At 30.4% G+C, this 21,547-nt stretch overlaps 4 protein-coding genes and 1 long non-coding RNA gene across 10 annotated transcripts in view; 3 read left to right on the forward strand and 2 right to left on the reverse strand.

Moving 5' to 3' along the window:
• The first annotated feature begins 1,102 nt into the window (after positions 1–1,102).
• LOC117211045 lies at positions 1,103–1,592 on the forward strand. The gene is made up of 2 exons (XR_004488193.1): positions 1,103–1,305; positions 1,483–1,592. It is a non-coding gene; the product is annotated as an uncharacterized LOC117211045 (long non-coding RNA).
• Positions 1,593–2,134: 542 nt separating this feature from the next.
• On the forward strand, positions 2,135–5,393 carry LOC117211004 (pleckstrin homology domain-containing family M member 1). The gene is made up of 2 exons (XM_033454547.1): positions 2,135–4,631; positions 4,728–5,393. The coding sequence occupies exons 1-2, from the start codon at positions 2,682–2,684 to the stop codon at positions 4,890–4,892; spliced, it is 2,115 nt and encodes a 704-aa protein (XP_033310438.1). The 5' UTR covers positions 2,135–2,681; the 3' UTR covers positions 4,893–5,393.
• A 1,280-nt stretch (positions 5,394–6,673) lies between these two features.
• On the reverse strand, positions 6,674–10,141 carry LOC117211029 (spindle assembly abnormal protein 6 homolog). 2 transcript variants are annotated; one of them, XM_033454582.1, is made up of 5 exons: positions 10,070–10,141; positions 9,762–9,995; positions 9,126–9,652; positions 8,301–9,049; positions 6,674–8,070 (listed from the first exon to the last, which is right to left on the reverse strand). In XM_033454582.1, exons 2-5 carry the CDS (start codon positions 9,951–9,953, stop codon positions 7,520–7,522), a joined length of 2,019 nt encoding a protein of 672 aa, XP_033310473.1. In that variant the 5' UTR covers positions 9,954–9,995; positions 10,070–10,141; the 3' UTR covers positions 6,674–7,519. The 2 variants fall into 2 exon arrangements, with proteins under 2 accessions (XP_033310473.1, XP_033310471.1); XM_033454580.1 differs by having other exon boundaries at positions 9,762–10,134.
• Positions 10,142–11,287: 1,146 nt separating this feature from the next.
• LOC117211009 (inositol-pentakisphosphate 2-kinase) overlaps positions 11,288–21,547 on the forward strand; it is an 84,059-nt gene continuing 73,799 nt past the window's right edge. The window contains exon 1 of one of the 2 annotated variants that reach the window (XM_033454556.1): positions 11,288–11,571. In XM_033454556.1, the coding sequence (XP_033310447.1) occupies positions 11,542–11,571 (30 nt within the window). In that variant the 5' untranslated portion in view covers positions 11,288–11,541. The remainder of the gene's footprint in view (positions 11,572–21,547) is intronic. The other variant, XM_033454557.1, reaches the window with a different exon arrangement.
• Positions 16,443–17,967, reverse strand: LOC117211014. Of its 4 annotated transcripts, none has more exons than XR_004488189.1 (3): positions 17,496–17,580; positions 17,313–17,361; positions 16,443–16,975 (listed from the first exon to the last, which is right to left on the reverse strand). XR_004488189.1 is itself a non-coding variant. In XM_033454565.1 (2 exons), exons 1-2 carry the CDS (start codon positions 17,734–17,736, stop codon positions 16,849–16,851), a joined length of 327 nt encoding a protein of 108 aa, XP_033310456.1. In that variant the 5' UTR covers positions 17,737–17,967; the 3' UTR covers positions 16,443–16,848. The 4 variants fall into 4 exon arrangements, 1 of the variants encoding a protein (XP_033310456.1); XR_004488190.1 differs by having other exon boundaries at positions 17,474–17,512; XR_004488188.1 differs by having other exon boundaries at positions 17,313–17,614.

The following is a 21,547-nucleotide window of genomic DNA, read 5'->3' on the forward strand; positions in this document are numbered from 1 at the left end:
CCGCCAACTTATACACTATGATATTACATTCCCTTGTTCTGCGGGATGTCATGTTATATTTGATTTTGGCATTTAACACAGACAACGCCTACTTCTTCACATCCATGACATACGAGCACTCTGAGATCGCTCGATAACGGTGTCGCGACATTAAACACTGTCAAACAACTTATCTGTTATTAAAAGAGCAAGCGTTTCCAATACAACTTCCAAATGTCAATTGGCAAACAGTATTCGGAACCGCGTACGGGTTGAAACAAAACGCACACGCTCTCTTATCATCGATCAACCAGTAACGATTACATATACAACACAGACCAACATCTTGACCAGTCGAATCATCACTGTTCCGCGCGCAGCGCGCACCGACCAAACGACCAGACACCCTACGTCTCTGTCCTCCCCACTACTTCCACCACCTGACCTCTCATTGTCAGTGCCGTAAATAAAAACGACGTTGCTTTGACATTTTCCGCCTGCATACCGTAATCCTTAAAAATTTTTTTTTTGTTCCTATACCCATGGTCCGTACGCCCCAACGTTTTGTATTACGATAGAACTTTTGATCTACAACTACGCTTTTTTCCCTTATTATTAACACGAAATATTATTTTTCAAGAATAAATAAAACACTTGAATTTCTTACATATATTCAATTACATTATGTTTCATGAAAAGTCAAAAATATAAATATGCTCCCATGCAAATCATTTTTCGCTCCAAAATTATATTCTGCCAGCTTTGTAACTTAATAAAATACCATAAAGGCACCTCACCTATACACCAGTAACTCGTGAGAAAATGTATTGTTTCTTGTTTCTAATGTGTAGAAGGGAAATGCCGACATCGGGGCACTATTCTTTTATTTGCAGAAAGAAAATTGTTTAAATTTACAATGTAATATATACATTTTTATCATACCCTACATCCTACATTATCAGATTTTTTAACATTTCTTGACGTTTCCTCAAAATGTTATAGGGAAAATGTATTAATGCATTTGATAATGCAATTGATATTTCGAAAGCAATGCACTTCATATACATTCACAACGTTCATTTCCTTAATAAGGTTCAGAATAAAAGTTTGGAAATATGCAATAATAAGGCCATATGCAATAATAATCAATAGAATGCTACGGCCCTGATTCTAGTATTTGCTTCGCTGTCCTCGTGTTCAACTTGCTTACTTTTTTCTTCTGTCTCTCTTCTTTACCATACCAGAACTCTACCGCCGTCAAACTAAGAACACTTCAGAACACTCATTGTCCTATCATGCGTATTCGGTATTCGGTCGTTCACACAAGTATGTATGTACGTACATATACCTGTTCCAACATTTGAGATACTCTAAGCTAAATGCATATCTAAATATAGGAACGGTGTAGCAATGGAAACTTGATTATAGAATCTAAAGCAACTCCCATATATTTGATAAATTAATTTTTTTCTAAGACTGTTTAATGCTTGTCCGATATTTCAGAAACTGATTCCAGTGATAAAATCTTGGTAACGTTCTTGCACAATGAAGCTAATTGTGTACAAACATAAAATTCAATAGATTTCCATAATATATGAAAAGAAATATGCATAGGAAAAAAACATTACTCGCGGTAAGGAAATATGTATAGTCAAATTATATGCCATTTACTATTACTTACTATGCCATAATATTATTTCTTACATTTCTTATTTATTATATCTATTTTCCAATTTCTATTGCAATTTAAATTTTGATGTCAAATTATTGAAATTAAGAACATCATTTAAAGAATATAAAGCTATAATTTTGCTTCAAAGATTTTAGTATTATAAATACTGATCTATAAACAAAACGAAAATTTTAACTATAAACTGTAATAATCATTCCTTTTTATTGAAATAAGTAAAACGTATTACCATAGTAAATGAAACGAATTGTCATCTACTACATCTACCGATCAATGAATTAATGAAACAAATAACTACAATACCATTTGTTAAATATTTACTATTAACATATTAAAGCACATTTATTGATACTTAATTAATATTACTAGCTTGTATTAAAAACATTTTCGAATATATATATCAATGTCAAATGTCACCACTAGCTGATACAGCACACATTGATGTATATCAGCGCAATCTATCGCTTTGATACGTATTACTATCAAAGAAAATTACGAAGCTGACGGAAATGCTGCTGATTCATAATCTGTGTATAAGAATACCCAAGGAATGTTTCAAGTGTCAGAAAGTAACGAATCATCATTATGTTAAAAATTGATTTAGTTGTTCGTATCTTAAGATAATGCTTGTAAATTTTTAAGTTAAATATAAAGTAAACACGGTTAAATAGTTTGTTATTGTGTGATGTAACCTATTTCTCACACATTCATCAAGAGATTACGTTGTCATGCGTTATTACTGGTTCGAAGTTCGCGTGCTTTTCTTATCACGTTGTGATTTGTATTTTTTTTGACCGTACTTCCTTGTTTCTTTGTTAGTATCAGCGTAATGTACGAGTTCTGCCAATGTAATTTACATAATATCTACTACGTCTCATTACCACAGTTAGTGATTTCATCGAGTTACCTTCTAAAATTTAGGTAACTTTTTCTATTATAATCACAAAGATGCTTGAAAGAGCAAACTATAATAGCGCAACTACTACTCTTGTGAAACGTCAAATTCGAAAAGATGAATTCGTTTTTGAAAACAGTCAATCCAATGATGAACAAGAGAATTGTATTAATCAGAGAATCGTTGCAAAAACAGTTAAATATCAGCGTGATGGAAATGCAAAGTGCACCAGGAGTGGAGGAAAACGATGCAGTTGGCAATTGCGACGAAAGTATGACCCTGTGCTCCGTTTTGGAAGCTATCTTCCTACATGGATTAAAAGACAGTCTTTTAAATCGAGTAACAGAAGTTTTAAGCGGCCCAGATTTCAATGCAGTGCCACAGCCAAGTTTTTGGGGTCCGCTGTTGGTATTTTCACATCGACAAATTATAGATCAAATACAAACATTAAGTCAGCTTACGACAGAAGTTGGATATTGCAGAGCTTGGATACGATTAGCTTTAAACGAAGGCCTTTTAGCTAGCTATTTTTGTTCCATTAAAAGAGATAATTCAGCTTTAAAGCCATACTACAATCGATCTGCATTCATTAGAGATACAGACCTTGTTGAAGTTGCACAGAGACTAATTGAAAGTTTAGACAACATATGCTTTAAACTAGCTTGTAATAGTAGCTTATTAAATTTTTGGTCAAATACTCCTCTTCTTTTAGCAGGCATATGGTCACCACCGATGAAATCTTGTCCAATATTTAGTGCAGTAGATATTGCAAAAACAATAACTACAGAATTAACAGATGGTGACAATTTTGATGAAGTTGAAACTGCTAGCTCTATTGGTAGTTTAGGTTCATTTAATTCATCACAGTCTGCTCTTAATAATGCAGGTTGTATCACAGAAGATGAAGCATTAAAAATTATACTAGCTAATAAGAAATCAAATAACATTGGTATAGATCATTTAACCAATAATTCAAGAGGAACTCCGTCTTTGAAGGAGGAAGAAGAAGAACAGGATTTACAAACAGGAGAAGAAATAGAAAAGGAAATTTCAAATAATGGCAGTCCAAAATATAATACAGAAATTAATATATGCAACAATATTGAAGATTTGGGGGTTGGACATATTGTAGAGAATCATGAAACGTTGCAAAATATTGTTTCAACTACAGTAGGGAATTCATTAATTGGAAGATTGGGTTGGTCTACGTCATTTGAAGATTGTGAATCTTCGTTAACTTCATCTGCAGTATCTCATGACTCTGGAACAAATGCAGCTCGTACTCCTGGTGATGGACCTACGTATGATGCAATTATTCAAAGCTATCATACTGTTGGAAATGCATCAGTCATAGATCTTCAAGAATTTTTAAAAAAATATCCAAAAAAGCAACAATCTAATGATGGAATCAAAATTCAATCAGAAAATAAAGCTGCAATAAATTTTGACGAACAACTGGGTAAACTTCCCAAAGAGGAAGGTTTGGATGTACAAGATTATAGTTGTTTTGAATGTGGCCATGCAATTGGTATGACCTTTTCAAAAGCACATGTTTGCTCTTTCTCTGGTAACTATTATTGTTTAAACTGTATGTCACAAAATGAATATCTAATTCCATCACGAGTAATTCATAATTGGGATTTAAAATGTTACCCTGTTTGCAATAAGGCTGCAGCATATTTACAAGATTGTCCTACGCTACTAGATCTTAAAGTCTTAAATCCACGAATTTATATGGCTGTAGATAGTATGGCACAATTACAATCATTAAGAATTCAATTAAATTTATTAAGAGCTTATTTATTTACATGTCGTGAACCTATAATCGAGTCCTTACAGAAAAAAGTTGCACCTAGAGATTACTTGTATGAACATGTTCATCAATATTCTGTTTCTGACCTTTATGATATATCCAATGGAATTCTTGCACAACAACTGCAGAAAGTAGTAGAATTTGCAAGAAATCATGTTATAAATTGTTGGCTTTGTAGTCAGAAAGGTTTTATATGTGAAATTTGCAATAATCCAAAAGTTATTTATCCTTTTGACATGGAATCTACATACAGAGTGAGTAAATGTTTTTTTTATAATTGTATAAAAATAGTTTAATCTAGCTTAAATAAAATCTAGTTTAATAAGTTATTAGATATTATGTAATTTTAGTGTGGAGCCTGTAATGCAGTATTTCACACAGAATGTTTAAATGCTTATAAACCATGTCCAAAGTGTGAACGGAGACGCAAACGAATGGATCTCCCGCTCTTAGATGTGGGATGTACAGAATTGTCACTGAGTGATGCACCAACATTTTCAGTTGATATAAACTAATAAATAGAATTTTTAATAAATCACGTATTTTTATTTTTTATGTACAAAGTGTTTATAATATTTTCTTCCTTGTAAATTAATTATTGATAGAATATATTTTCATTAAAATTTACTTTTATGAAGTTCAATAATTCAATATTTTATAAGTATATAACAAGTCCAGTTTAAGTGTTAGATATTCAACAAATTATTCTTCAAATATACACGTTATACTCGTTGAATTCATTTTGAAATATTAAAGAAGATGGTGACAGTAGTAATAAAAGTGTATAATTTCACTTGAAAACAGGTCTATATATTTCATTAACTTTCGAGTATGTAATTCAACAGCTTTCATATAAAATATTTTTTGGTATTTTCACTAGTTAAAGAAATACTAATAGCGTGTGTACACTTAAATCAAGAATGGTGTATATTGGCATTATACTTGTAAATAATTGTTATTTCTGCTTTATATAATTTCATTTGTAATAACTAATAAAGAAAACTCTGTACATTTAATATTTAAAATTCTCATTTCCATACCTGCAATATGTTAAAAGTGTGTTGCAAGTTCTATTAATTTTTTGAGATACATTTTAGAATGTATGTAAGAAATATGTACATGTATTTATGTAATATATATTTTATTAAAATTTTATGTACAAAAGGTAATAAAATATATCAATCATTTATTAAGTTATTTTATATTTATTGTATTTAATACTGTTATTATATGTATCCATCCATATGATGTAACGAATCTCTTTCAGTATGGCTTATACCCAGCAAATACATATTTTACATGTGTACTGATAAAACTTAGTCGTCGTAATGTTTTTAAACATTAATAAGAATTTGATACATAAAAACATGCAATTATATTTTTTGTATATATATATATATATATACATATAACCAGCATATGAAATTTAGTGAAATTTCATTATTGTATTATTGAAAAAATTGAAATATATGTATCAAATACCTTGTAGACTAGAAATATTTCATGTCTGAAAGAAAATATATAAGCAAAATTTGTATAAATAACCATATAAAAAATTGTAGAAAAACAAATATTAAGAGATTCTTGAATAATAAAATGTTACAATTACTTTAATTTGTTATTCTTACATATTCTTGATATATTTACAGTTTCTGTTATACAGGGTGTTTTAAAATGTTTGGAACAAACTTTAGAAGCACGTAATAATCATCAAAATAAGCAAAAATGTCTTAATGTGCATGGGTCGAAAAACCAATAATTTTGGAATTACGAGATGTTTAGCGTACAAAAAATAGTGCATAGTAAACCAGTTGCTTCGTAAATGAGATAATACAACGAATCGAAAACTGCTGCCAAGAGATATATAAGAGAAATGCCGGGGATCTTTCAACATGTGCGCGCTTCTATGAGGAAATATGTCGAAGTGTGTATTAAAACTAACGGAGAACATATTGAACATATGTATGCCATAAAGGTAATAATGTCTTACTGATAAAAACATCTTGTAATTCCGAAACTAATGGTTTTTTGACTCCTGTTTATTAAGACCTTCCTGTTTGTTCTCATGAGTAACTACATGCTCCTAAAGTTTGTTGCCAATATTTTAGGACGCCCAGTATTTATAAAAATTGTACAATTTGTTGAAGCTTCTAGTTCATTTTATTTATATCAACATCTTATTTTCGTTATCTATTTTAAAAATACTGAAAAAATATTATGTTACATCTGATAAATACGATTATTTCTGAAAATACCTGATACAAAATACGTACAAATCGCTTTTATTATTACAAAGTTATAAAAAATATACATTTATTTTAAGACAATATTACATGAATTTTACTAAATGTAAATTTATAACAAATCCTGCTAATCTAATTTTATCATAAGACATTCCAATTATTCAATACATTTATTCAGTTTACTAGAGATTAACATAGCTTAAAAAATTTGTAACAACTACGATATATACACACTTTAATCTGTACGATAAAAGCTTTCCCAGGTACCTATTTAAAGAATAAGATTATGATTTTATGGACTATAATAACAAGCAGTATTTAATTTTGAGACAAAATGTTAATTGAATCCTTATATAGCATTTTGTTGATTTAAAATTTGAAATCCACGATAAAGTAGCTATATAAAAACAGTGATGAATTGACACAGTGTTATTAAAAAATATGTGCATGTGATGATTAGTAATTAATATTCTATATTATTTGTTATCATATCTGAGATGATTATGCTTCCCAACATTTACTTTTTTTTTTTTAGCGAATATAGAAGCAAAGTACGTACTTGCAAAAATATAGATTCTTATGATTTTTATTACATTATTATCTTTTAGCAATAAACACCGAATTAAATCGCGTAGATAGGAAAAATAATAAGAAATGAGTATGTCTATCATTTCCTCATAATACATGCATATAAATTTATAAAAACAATATCTTTAGATATAAAATTCAAAATGTTTTAACATCATTTGCTTTGCATAACTATTTTGTACTGTTTTCCAACATTAAACTTGAAATAATAACCATTTATACTATACATAATATTATATTCTGATATGTTTTTATATGGCATCACAACTTTGATGTATAATTACTACTGATAGTCTTTGTTGTATATTTAATCAATGTAATGTTTTAGGAAAATATGCAGATGGTAAAATTGGCTTATCAGATAAACCTGCCCTTCTTAATCCACTCTGTAGTGTGACACTTGTACTTTTTATCTTTGTACCATTTGGTGGTACAGATGAATTATTATTTTCTACAGCGACTGGTACCAAAGACGAACCTGCGATATTTCCAGATAACTTGTTCAAAGAATTGATACGTTCCATAGGTGTACTAGTACTCGAAATTTGACCACTTTTATTAAACGTTGATATGCCCATTGTATTATCAGTAATACCAACACCCATTGATCGTGCTGTCATACGTGTGGTTTGATTAATATTTGGATTTTGTACAATGGGATTTCTCAGTGGTAATCCAGATAATGCATTCGATTGTACTATATTGGGTGCAGATGTACGTGTTTCATATTTATTACTAACTAATTTATTCGTTCGAGGTAATGTTAAATGAGTCGAAGATGGTACTGTAATTGGTGCTGTTACAGTAGCATTTTGTAGTGGAGATTGGCTATCTGCTAATCGTCGATTTAACCAACTTATTACTGCAAGAATATAAAATAATAATATTAAATATATAATGCAATCTCTTTTAAGATACTAAAATAGAATACTAAATATTATTTTTCTGAATAATATTAAATATAAAAATATTAAATATTACAGAAACAAAAATAATATAACTAATAATATTTAATAATTTAAAATTATTACTCTGTGTATACATCATTAATCAAAAATTTTATAATAAAATGTATTAAAAATACTCAATTACCATTATCATTATTCTTTATTATCTTTTCTTTCTCCTCTAACTGATTCTGTTGAGTTTTGAGCTGTTCTTTCAAATTTTCAATCTCTGTTTTTGCATCTTTTGTTTCTTTCACTAAATTTTCCATTTTGTTTTCTAATTGACCAACTTCTTTTTGTTTAGTATCTAATAACCTTTCTTGTTCAAGTGCTATACTGGTTCTTAATTTTAATTTAGATTTTGTGGAAGCAAGTTCGTTTTGTAATTTTGTTAATATTTCATTAGCCTTAACCAAGTCATCACTTAAATTTCGTAAAGAATTTTGTTTGCGTTGTAACTGACCTTCTTTTTCAGTTAGAAGATCTTCAAGGTGCTGTTTCTGTTCTTTGGCAGTTTTTAACATTTCGGTATGTTTGGTAATAAGTATACCTTTATCTTTTAATTCTTGTTCAAGTACAGCAACCTTTGTTCTCAAACTATTTACTGTTTTATCTCTGTCATGATAATCTGTATCTAATTTAGAATTTTGTTTTTTCAGTAGATTCAAATCTCTCTGAGTAATATTAAGGTCTTTTTCAAGATTTTGCAGCTGTTTAAGTTGTTCCACATTAGTTGCTTCAAGAAGAGATAACTTATCTTTGTACGTTGAATTTTGTGTACGTAATTCTGCCAGTTCAGTATGAAGCTGTTTTATTATTTCTGTATGCCTACGTTCTATTTCTATTTTTTGTTTTTCACCTTGACACTGCCACTCTAACTGTGCTTTGGCAAACCTATCGAAGTTTAGAAATCCTTAATAAATATTTCATATATATGACCACACATAATTATATGAATGTTGCTACATACTTATCTTTTTCAAGGCCTATTTGTTCCGATGAAAGTATTTGCATTTGACTTTTTTCTGTTACATACTTTTGTTCCAATTGGTCCAATTCCCTAGTTTTTGTTTCTACTTTATTTAATAAGTCATTCAATCTTGTTTCAAGTGCAAGTGCATCTCTATTTTGTTGTAAAATATTTTCTTTCAACTGTTTAATTTTCATGGCCATGTGCGTTTTCAAATCTGAATCACTTGCAGGTGATATATTTAGGCTCAAATGACATAAATGTTTAAAATTATTTGTTTCAACCAATTTTAACATCCATTCTCCACCTTCTTCTGCTAATAACAACAAAAACTTTGGTGGTGATTTTGATAGATTTGTAGCAGGTATTTGACATTGCTCTAATAAATATATTAGTTGAGTCGCAAAATTATCAAAATCTACTAATAATCCTTGTTGAGATTTCAAAATTTTGAAATCGTCTTCTGTGATGAATAAGGAATAAAGGAAACAAGGATCATCGTCATCTGCTAACAAAACACATAAACTCTGTAATATAAATACACAATATATTATTAAATAATAAAAATATATCTCCAACTATCCTTTAGTATATCAACAAATTATAGGCTAATGCAAACATTAAAATGTATGCTACCTTGCGACATACAGGACTAATACCCGCATGGCATTCCACATTAACCCTCAGTTCACGTTGACGTTCTTCTTTATTTTGTGGCTTCATATAAACTCTTTGCACTTTAGTATATAATATTTCTACATTGTTCAATTGTAAACCAGAATCACCAGTCACTGCACCACCTATCGAATTATTTAAATAATTCATCATTTGGTTATAGGTTTAATAAACATCTGTTAATCCTAGATCACCCTGTATTTCAAATAATAAGGACGTTTTAATTTTCATTTCATTTGTTAATTTTTCATAAATTATAAAAAGTTTACATGAAAGCTTTCAAATTCTATAATCTACATATCAAGCCGAGGTACGCGTATTTCAGGTGCTGCCATCTTTTAAAGTTACGCGTTACTATGAATGCCCCTCCTATTCACTCCAAATTTTCCAATTAATTTTTTTGACTTATTACATCTAACAATAAATATAATAATTGATTTACTTACATAAATTAATTTCGTTTTAGTGCTTCTTAAAAATACTGTATGTTGTTACTGTTCATAATTGGCGAAGTAAAATTTATTTAAATGTTATCTTTGCATATACTAATAACTGCTAATAAAAATGTCATTGCATATGCTATGCTATTTTTGTAAATACTAATAACTACTAATAAAAATGTCAATTACATATACTTGTGTAGTAAATATGTATATACATACTTACACATGTATGTACTTATGTAAGTAAGTATAAACAATAATATTTAAAAACAGCATTTTTTTTAAATTTGCATTGACATTTATTTACGTATAGAAATATATGAATTAACATATTTTATATATGTACATATGTATATGTGCATATATCAAGATATGTATATTTTTATATATTAAAATCCATTTTTACTTTCATTAAACAAATATATAGAATATATATGCTTTTTCGTTTGTCCAGCTTTTATATTGTATTAATATTGTTTTTTTAGTTTGACATAAACAATTTTATTCTATATGTATTAATATTAATATGATTATTAATATATTATAGATTAATACAGCTAGCTATACAATATATACTATAAATAGTACTATATACATATGTGCATATAAGTAGTGAAACTAATTTTCTTTTCGCAAGTATGTTATAAATAATATACATACAATACAGTTAAAGCAATAGACGTTTGAATCCGATCTAAATAGTGGAGCAATGGCGGCTGCATATAATCGAAGTATATGTGTTCATTATTGTTTTATGTAATTTATACGATAATAATTTTTTATTTGACTTTTATATTTAATTCTTCTAAGAAAAGTGTTATATTTGTCTTTAGGTTGATATGTATCTAAACTTGTCAAGAAAAAAGCATATGCTTGACTTCTTAAATATATTTTCAACACTTCTAACGGAATTTACTTTACTTTCCCGCGTAATAAGAAACTTCCAAAACTGATTGGTTGATTCTTTTGAAAGCAACCAATAGTATCAAGGATTAAGGATGTGACGTATCGTTTAAAATACTGTACATATACGTCGAGTTGTAACCGCGGTCGCCATGCCATGCGGTTGTTTCGTGATTGACAATTTCGTTCCTGAATATGTCGTTGAGAAAGTGTTTGTGAAATTATTATCTTTGTTTCAAAAAGAAAAATTTACGGGGTGATAGTGTCGAAAAAGTGAGTGCATAATTACTATGAAGCGACAAGTGACTTTCTTTTGAGAGTTAAAATCTCGAGTCTTCACCCTGTCGGTTATATTGTTAGAGGTTGGATACAGCAGTTACAATTTGAATTTTACTATGTATTCAAGATATAAACAGAAAAAGGAGGTAAGCTTTCATTTTGTATTAAGTACAACTTGTATATTATTCGAGTAATTTTTATTATAACAAACATTAAGTATAAAATTTGTACTTCATGAAAACCTTCGTATCAAGAACACGTCGACCGGTTTGCTCGCAGCGCTCATTTTGTTCATTTTTGATCTGTAACTGATTATCTTGTGCTGCCCTCTAACAGATGTACATGTTTTAATTTCGTATGCAAGTTTTCTAATATTTATTCGTAGATTGTGAATACTTATGCAAATTTATATTTTTATGTACACAATTAAACAAGTATTTACATATTTAAGTTTCCGATAAATACGTAAAATACAAACACATGAGCAAAGTAGTCATAGAACATATGAGTAGTTAGATACTTTATGGTTTAATCACAGAAATTGGTAAAATTGAAAAATATGAACATGTTATATATGTATATACATATAAAACATATGTACATATACATATTATACAAATAACGGTTTGATTTAAAACGGTTTAGAAAAAACATTCAATTTTCTCTTTATACAATTTCATTTAATTCAATATAATTCAAATAGCATCTTTTTAAAAGTTTCCATTTGAATTTAATCTTTTGCATGCGAAACAGTTTGGTATATTTTCCTCGGATTTCCATGTAAACTGGAGGTTATTTTCATTTTATTCTTTGTTTTATGAACAAATTATACAAAATCTACTCCATTTGAGATAAAGTGACAAATTAAATTGCGGAGTATTCTCCTCAATTTTACCTTATCTATGTTCATGATATATCTATGTCCTTACATACGTATGCACACGTTAGACTTACTCTTTCTATGTTAAGATTATTATTTGGTTGTGGAAAAATCAAGTCTCTAATGTGCGCGTACATTATATATATATTTATAATTATAATATTACATACATGCATAGTTACATATATTATAATATTACATACGTGCATACAAAACAATATAATCTAACGTAACAATCAAAATTTTAATGTTTATATGATATAGACCGTGAAACATCGACGATGATCTTCACAAAAGTTTAGTGAAGAGTAAAAATATCTAAATAGATTCTACATACATATTGCTGACAATGGGTTTTTATCTATAGGAATCCGGAATATTATTTGTTTCTCCTTTGTATCGTTCGTTTTCGATACAATATAGTCTTAATATCTTCTACCTCGCAGAAAGTTGATCATATACATTTGATATATTTGTGATTTCCTAATTTCCTTGAAAATGTAATTGTCAAAACAGATCCTAGAACGATTTTACATTTGTCGCGTGGTTGTCATATTTCTATCACATATTCCGATCTGTGTACATCGTCACAATTTGAAGAAGATTCATCCTTCGAATGGTGCAATACAAACAAGTGAATGATTCTCTTATTGAAATATAAATCTGCTAAAACGTACAGTGTCACTAATGCGGAATCGTAACCATACCATGTTGCAGCATTTATTTACACCAGTCCTTAAACCTGTTGATAGTCGTTATTCGCGTTGTAGTTTGTATTCTTAAGTCACATGTATGCAATTGAGAACACCTAAGAAAAAAATCTTCTTAAGTTAAGTATATTTTTATTGTGTAATTCTTTAAATGAAATAAATTGTAATTAATTTTTCCTACCAAAGCTATTCAATTTTTAATGTTACAAGTTTAATTATTGATTAATAGTTGGTCTGGTCGCAGACAATCCAAATTGAATATACATACATAGTACGTATTTAATATATATAATAACAACAAACATATAATAATACATATTAATTTTGATCGCCTCATGAGAGGACTACAGCGAGTGGTTCACGTAAAATAAAGAGATATGCTCATATCGTTGACGTTGCCTTAAGATTTATCAATAGTGCAGCGTAAAGCCAAGGATTCATGAGGAGAACTTATTTTATTGGTTTGTAGTCTATACTGAATCAAGACGTGGCAACAGAGCATCCTTATATATATACCATGAGCATGTATCTTTCGTGCGAGAGGCCACGGCATTGTAAAATTCCCGATTGGCTTCGAGGTCATCACGCTATCGACCTCCATTTCATATTGACTTTTTTTTCAACATGGATTTGTCGAAACTGACCACTGTGGTATTGCTCCATCGATATTCTTGTCTCGATACGCTAACGACATTAACAGGGAATAAGCACTCACGTACAAGCTCTTCTTTTTATAGTGTACAATTGTTGCTTTAATTTTCCTTTACTTGAAAATCATCACGAAGAGATTTTATAAAATCGTGATTTACGTGATTTTTTCGAGGTCGTTAAGTTGGATATCGTCAGAACATACTTCCTTTTTTAAGCAAAAGCGTATATTTAATCTGTTACTTTAAAAGGCACGCGTTTCACTTCTGAGGCAGTATCTGAAACATCGAGGAATAATCGTAATACATGTAATAATTTAATCTTGCATCTGTACACTTTCAAATTTAGCTTTGCAATTATTTCTTCTATGCGAAGAGTAGCGTGCAGAAAGCATATAAAATAATAATATTTTTAGTAATATTATTTTATTTCGAACTTTAAAAGATAAGTAAACTAGTTTTGATCCTTATATATTAATGAAATATAATTTATCTTGTATTTAACCGTCTCATACTTTTAACTTTGTGTAACTTGGTTGCATAAGTTTTTTGAAAGAACAGTGCTCGTTTATTTCAAAGTTCTTATGCAAAGAATTTATTCTTACAAACGTTTTCATATATATGATATACTTTTTCGTTGATTGAATTATTTAAGAAATAAGTTTAAAAAAGCATTCTGTAAACTGTTAGTAAGATCTTAATAAATTATGTATGTTAGTTAAAAAATGTTAATTCATCAAATCCTTCTTTTTTATGAATTTTTGCAGAAATTGTATTATATACATATAAGTTGATATTGATTTTTTCGTTCGTTAGAATTTGTTTTCATTAAATAAATCTTTATTCTCACTAAATTTAGCTTGTATCAGATGATGAGTAGCAAGAAGTCTAAATAGTAGTTTTACGCAGTTGAAATTCTAATCACTTCCTGCGAAACTTTGTTCCGTACGCACTATCCTCAATAGCAATGGGTATTGGATAATAAGGAATAGAACAGTGTTACAGATAATTAACAGAACTGATTAGACATACAGAAGCATAGTTTTATGCATATATTGCTAAAAATTTCTAATCGATGAAAAACCCAAATTTTTAAGAAAATCAAAATTACTTGCTCAAAAAAACTTGATCAAAGGAAAAGATGTTTATATAAATTCTTTTGATAAATTTATGGACGTCTGTTAAACATTTTTTTTAACTTAATTGAAAGATTTCGCAAAAGTTACGCATTTATAATAAATAAAATAAAATGAAATTAATAATGATCTTTTGCGAGTTAAAAGTTATTTTAATTTAGGATCTGATATTTCAAGTACTATGTACATATTATTGATCTGTGAAAATATAAAATTTATCTATAATAATCAGCAATGCAATATTTATAGATGTTCTATTGTTGAAATATCGAACATTACGGATTCTTGTAATGTGTATTATATAAAACAATATTTCTTGAGAATGTCAGAACTGTAATATTTTATCTATTTTTGATTTGATGATTATTTAATCGTTTCAAGTAGTACATGTATGTATAGTATATTCTTAAAATTAGCAATGTATATAAATAGTTCGCTATAATCAAACGATCAGTAAGTGCATTGAAAAGATAGATAATTTAAATTCTTGTTATTGTTAGTGCAGAAATACTGGAAAATGACATTCTAGTCGATCTATCGCAATTTCTCTGACGTTTATAAAACGTGTCGATTATCGATATTGTAGTAGTAACAGTGAAAGTAAATGCTAAAATCATTTTCTGGTTATTCCAGAATTTCACTTATTACACATGTCGATTTTTGAATACAAATTAGTGCAATAATCTGTAGCATTTCTGTATCGTATATAGTACATATATATATATATATATATATGTACCGTCCTTATTTGATTGAAAGGCTTATTAAAACAGGAGGTTCATCTTGAATAAAAGAAAATGTTTGGTATTTACTAATATATATATTTATATATAATCCTATATTTACCTCGCTGTGTCTGAAAAGGACATGGACTAATCGACAAAAATATTTTTTAACGTTGATTAACGTTAGTGATGGTGATGGTAGTACAGATGACGTACAGATAGTTTACTACATCGATCGATACTACTGGCAGTTTATATTGAGGATAGTATTGTTAAATAAGATTAATAAATTGACGCACAATTATGGAGATGGTTGTTTTTGAGCTTGGTTGATGCAGAAGGCAACACGGCAAACGAATACATGTCTTCGTCTTCCTTTTCGTGGAAGAAGAAAATGCCGTAGGTCTGTGATTTCCGCTTGGCAACAGCGCACCCGGTTGTCCGTGCTGCCTCGCTGGGTCGAGCCAGTGGCGTAATCAAGAGAGGGGAAACACAGTCGTTCGATTCCCTTCTCAAGCCTTCACAAAAAATACCCGCTGCAGCAGGGTAAACGAGAACTTCTTTTCATTAATACACTTTTATTTTTCTGAATAATATGTTCAGTACAACATAAAGACTGCAAAAGCTGTTCAAGCTGATATTATTAACTATTAATCGACTGTAATCGTCATTTAGTTTTATTCTAATACAGTTTATGAATACATAGCGATAAAATATTTTTGAGATTATTAAAAATTAATGTTATAAATTTTAGATTTGCCAAAATGCATAATTTTTGTTACTTTAACACATACAGCGAAAAATATTTGTGCATACATTGATATCCTAATTACAGATAGTCTCCTATACACGACAATATTAATATACATAATTATATACGTCATACATACATACATAATTACAATATTTTACTATAATACATATATACTTAATTAAAATATTTTCGTTCGTTTTCATACATTTTTTTAAATTTCCTTTTTGTCTTGCTTTATCATGCTCATATTATATTCAATCGTTTTTACATTCATACGTAAATTTACATTTAAATTAAATAATAAATTAAAAACAATTTTTACAATTGTATTAAATTTTCGAATTTCTTTTTTCTAAACTTTGACGCTATACCGATGTTTTCTTCTTGGATACATTGTTTCGTAATTTTACCAAGAACTGCAAATTGACCAGTTTCCATTATATATATCTGTTGCTTTATACCTTATACATATTTGCTTCATGATAGTTACGCTACTGAGCCGAGTATCCTCCTCTTCACCTTGTCCCCTCCTTTGCACACTGTATCAGCGGCTTTCACGCGTCTCTCTTACTTACACACTGGCTTCTGTCTCTCTCTTTTCCCAACTCTCTTCTCTTATCTCTCCCTTTCTCTCCTCTCTATGTTCACTTTTTTTTACTGCCCGTTTCCCTCCATGCCTGGTCGGTGGCCATTTTTCTCTGCTTGATAGAAATTCGGCAACGTTGTGTATACGATATACGCTTGCACGCACAAAGAGTATAGGAAAACATTGATGTACATATATATATACTTGGGTTTTGTTTACAATTAGTAGTACCTACATATCTAAGGATTGAATTGAAATATTTTAACTTGAAATCGCTGTGAGTTGATAACAACCGTTGACTGTTATCAGAATTTCTCTACTTTATGAAGCGAAAACATGACAATCTATTACTTGCGTAGTGACCTATTGTTTGCGTATTCAGACATAATGTTGCTTTCTTCTTTCTATTGTGCATCCTATACATTCTGAGCGATATTGCTATTGCTTACTATTGTTTTACTATGAAGAACGTTGAATTTTGAAACAATGATGAAGCTGCTGAAGAATTTATTTACGTTAATAAGTAGATGACTAATGAAATAGACATTGAATAAAATATAAGTGTAAAACAAATGACAAGAAAATTTTCATTTGTTATACAAGTGTGTACCGAGTTTCCGACTGGTTTGTACCTGGACGATGTTTTTAAAAAAAAAATTCACTGTGTTATTACGTTGCGTAACGGGCCTTAACCCTCAAGCCTGAAGCGGTAGAGGCAGCGCAGGTCTGGCTCGCCGCCTCGCTGTTCGCCTCTCTGGTTTTCCCTTCACTCTGCGGTGCGGTGCCCCACTCATATTCCGAGACCCTCCGATTCTCAACTCTGCTGCTTGCCTCTCTTCGCTTCAACGGAGCGTCCAACGTGCGTCTCGACATGACGCGACGTTCCCTTCTGTCTATCTACTCTGTAGTTTCCCCTCCAGCTGTGAACCCTGGTCTTTCTATATAATTTTCCCATGCCTTCCCATGCTGCGCCCCTCCACATATGTATACATTCATATACACACGTAAGTAAGAATGTGTTGCACGCTGCATATAAAACACTCGCATATGTGTTTAACAAATTGCTTTTTTTGACCGTTTTAAATTTTTCTACAATTTCTGCGGTATTGTATTTTTACATTATATACCGTAGTATATATGCATATCGCAATCGCAATGTTATCTAAACTTCACTTTACAAACTGAGGCATACATATGAATAAAATAATAGTTTATCCCTGTGGTTCTTTATTGTGTCTTTCTCGAAGTAACTAGTTTCGAGTGCTTGTTCTGTGATCAGATTAGAATACGGTGGTAAAATTCGTGGTCGATCTGATTGAAACGAGCTTTTGGATAGATAGTAAGTAGGTGCATACGAAGAACCGGTTTGTTTGTAGCATGTATATGATAAATCTATAAATCTCTTTCGGTTCGGTGTTTCCTCGTTATTATTGACTAAGACCTAAGACAACAAAGTAGGTTTTCAATTTCCAGAAATGACGCTACCATGTCGGTTACGGCGCAGCACGCGGTAAAGTGTCGTAGTATCACATAATACAATTTTATCATTAACTGTAGATGTTTTTAGCACAGAATAACGAGTGGTTTTAGGTAATATGAGAATTATCGATAATATACATAATTCGTTTATATTATATTATCGACATTTGTAACGTATTTTCTAGCATTCTTGGATTAGATTTTTTTTCGTAATATCACATCCATTTATAATTTAAGATATTCCAGATATACTGTGTATTGAACGTAGGCTGGCAGATAAAACCTTAGCCTTGGACATAAATGGACTTGTATTTCTCATTTTTATTTTGATAGCGTATATACACACTTTTATCACCTTCAATTGTGTGTTTATCATCCGATTAATTGCTTCTCTGTCTCTGTAACTGTTTATGCTCGTTTTCGTTGCGCCCATATAAGATTTTAATTACACGCATTATACTTGTTTTTCAGTTGATATGCCTTCTTTTATCGAAGTCATCCTATTTTTCAACTACGTAATTAGTAACATATGTAGTTCGTTCAAATACTACCTTGATGGCGATATTTACGAAAATTAGTTTTTACATTTAGTTGCATAATCAGTTTTTACAAACTATATACTTATTACAATTATTATAATTATGATTATTAGTTATAAGCATTTTTGTTTGGTAAAATTGGTTCTAAGTTATTATTTATTAAACATAGTCCCTGCCTTTCGGTTTTGGACGACTTCCGGTTTACATACTTTCTTACTGGTTCTAAGTTCTATAAATAAAAGTTCTAAGTTAAAATAAATAAAAAATAGGAAGAACATGAAATTAAACTCAACTTGAACTCAAAGTGCGTATACGAGCAAGAGTACATAATATGTGTTTTCAAAGGAAGGGCGATAAAAGAAGCTCTCCCGACCTCGCAATTCGACCTCGTTTCACTACGCCGTTTCTCATCCTGTGGTGCGGTGTGCGGCCTCGTTCTCTCTCGTGTTTTTCTTGTTGTTGTTCTTGATGTTTCTTGCTCAAACAAAAGAAACGAAAATTCTGCTAAACGACTTTTTCAATTTTCAAGGCATCATGGATTTTAAATTCTAAGTTTTAAGCTCTTAAAGCGATGGAAATGGAAACCATACAACAATCGAAACCTAACTTACTTTTAAGACACCTATTGTATTAGTGGTTTGTCTATACACTATGCTATTATAGCGTATACTACTTAGACAGTTTTAATTTTAATACCAGACAAACGATAGTGTAAATCAGTATGTTTAACGTTTAGACATACACATTAGTATAAAATCTTAAAGCATTTAAAACCATGAAGTCAATGATATTGAGAAAAAAAAAATGGCAAGATGATATAACAACGGTAGGCTCCACCGGTCCTATAACGAAAATGGTTATAGCATGATTATGGCAAAAGCATAACTTGGCTGCTACTATTTTTCACCATTGTTATGTTATATCTCACGAAATAATCACAGCTGTATATTTTCTGTTTACGTTGCTAGATTTTATCGCTTGTACTATCTAAAGTCTAAACAAGTGTTACGTTAAAATTCTTTTTTGCATGATTTTAATCTAATAAAGGGAGATTTATGTATGTTTAGCGAATAATGATTTATGAAACTTGAAATATTATGATATATATGACACAGAATTGTAATATTTAGTTTTAATTAACGGGTAATCAACACACATGGAAAACTAAGAAATGTTTATATATACAGGGTGGTTGGTAACTGGTGGTACAAGCGGAAAGGGGGTGATTCTACGCGAAAAAAGAAATCGAAAATATAGAATAAACATTTTTTTTTAATTTTTTTTTTTAATTTTTCCATCGAGACGACGATCTACAGTGAGATCCGTTATAACGTACTGCACGCGTACCGAGCGAAAATTCAAAGTCGATTTTCTCGAAAACAAAGCCTCAAACGAAAAATTTTTATTCTATATTTTCGACTTCTTTTTTCGCGTTGAATCACCCCCTTTCCGCTTGTACCACCAGTTGCCAACCACCCTGTATATTATTTTCCCGTTGCGAAGAGCCATATAATTAGATACATGACAATGTCGTGTATGCTGTTTGTATGCGCAGAGTAATATATGTTCTACACGTACCGTGTACTTAAACATTTCATACTATTTTACAAAAGAAAGCACTAATTAATAAGAATCATATACATTAGAAATTATTTGTAGTGAACATTTACTTTATTATTTGAACTATATCCTTTATTGTTTCAAATACTAGTTCCTTTGAATACTAACTGAACGCATTTTATTTGAATGCTAATATGCGTATTGTTAGTAGTTAGTTACTTCGAAACAATATTGCATATTTCTTTATAATATAAGCGATAATAACCAAGTCTTACTCTACATAATGAAATCTTATAATCTTCGTTTAATTTTGAGTTAATAATTCGCGTTTTGAAAAGATGAAGTTCTATGTTTGGTTGGTAGAGCAACGGAGAAAAACTGATCTGAATGAGAATGACAGTATGAATTCAGTGAATTTTCACGATCGCTGGTATATATAAGTAGTACTGGTTCCTGGTGCGTCATGGAACGATGGTCACGAAGTTGGCCAGAGTCAGAATATAGGAAGGAAGGTAGGTGGTAGTCGATGCGCATGTGCGCACTTATGTTCAGACTGTGTGTGCATCCGTGCGTGCGTCATATAGGCTTGTTGTTCGCCGTCACCGTGCCGTGCGCTATGTCTCTTTCTATTCTCTGGGGAGATAGAGCCCTAGCGACCAGCTGTCTCTGCAACTCTGCACTCTACAGTCTACTTTTATTTGTTCCCTGCTGCTTGTCCCTTCACCGCGTCTCTCTTTTTATCGTATCTCTTTTTACCACGAGTCGAGTCGAGCCGCGATCATTCACGCGTACAGAGACTCTCGTCCCACGTAATTCTACCACTTATTCAAAAGGTGCGCTCTTAGAAAACGTCCTATCTAGTATAGTATACCTATACTATTATAAATATGAAGAGATTTGCGCTTCTGTTCCGGTCACTCATCAGCCTAGTATAACCACCATCCTTTGATGTTTAATTATATCTTGTTTACTTGTGCAGGATCACATCAATACCGAGCGCGATTCATAATTGGAGAAGTTGTCAAATCTCTTTAAAATACCGTAGCATTAAAATTCTAGCGTCATTGCTATCAAGAACTTCTTCCTGTTTAGTTTCCAAGAGAAAA

Source organism: Bombus bifarius, unplaced genomic scaffold (assembly GCF_011952205.1).
Source record: "Bombus bifarius isolate JDL3187 unplaced genomic scaffold, Bbif_JDL3187 scf7180000008214, whole genome shotgun sequence".
NCBI classification, from domain to species: Eukaryota; Metazoa; Arthropoda; class Insecta; order Hymenoptera; family Apidae; genus Bombus; species Bombus bifarius.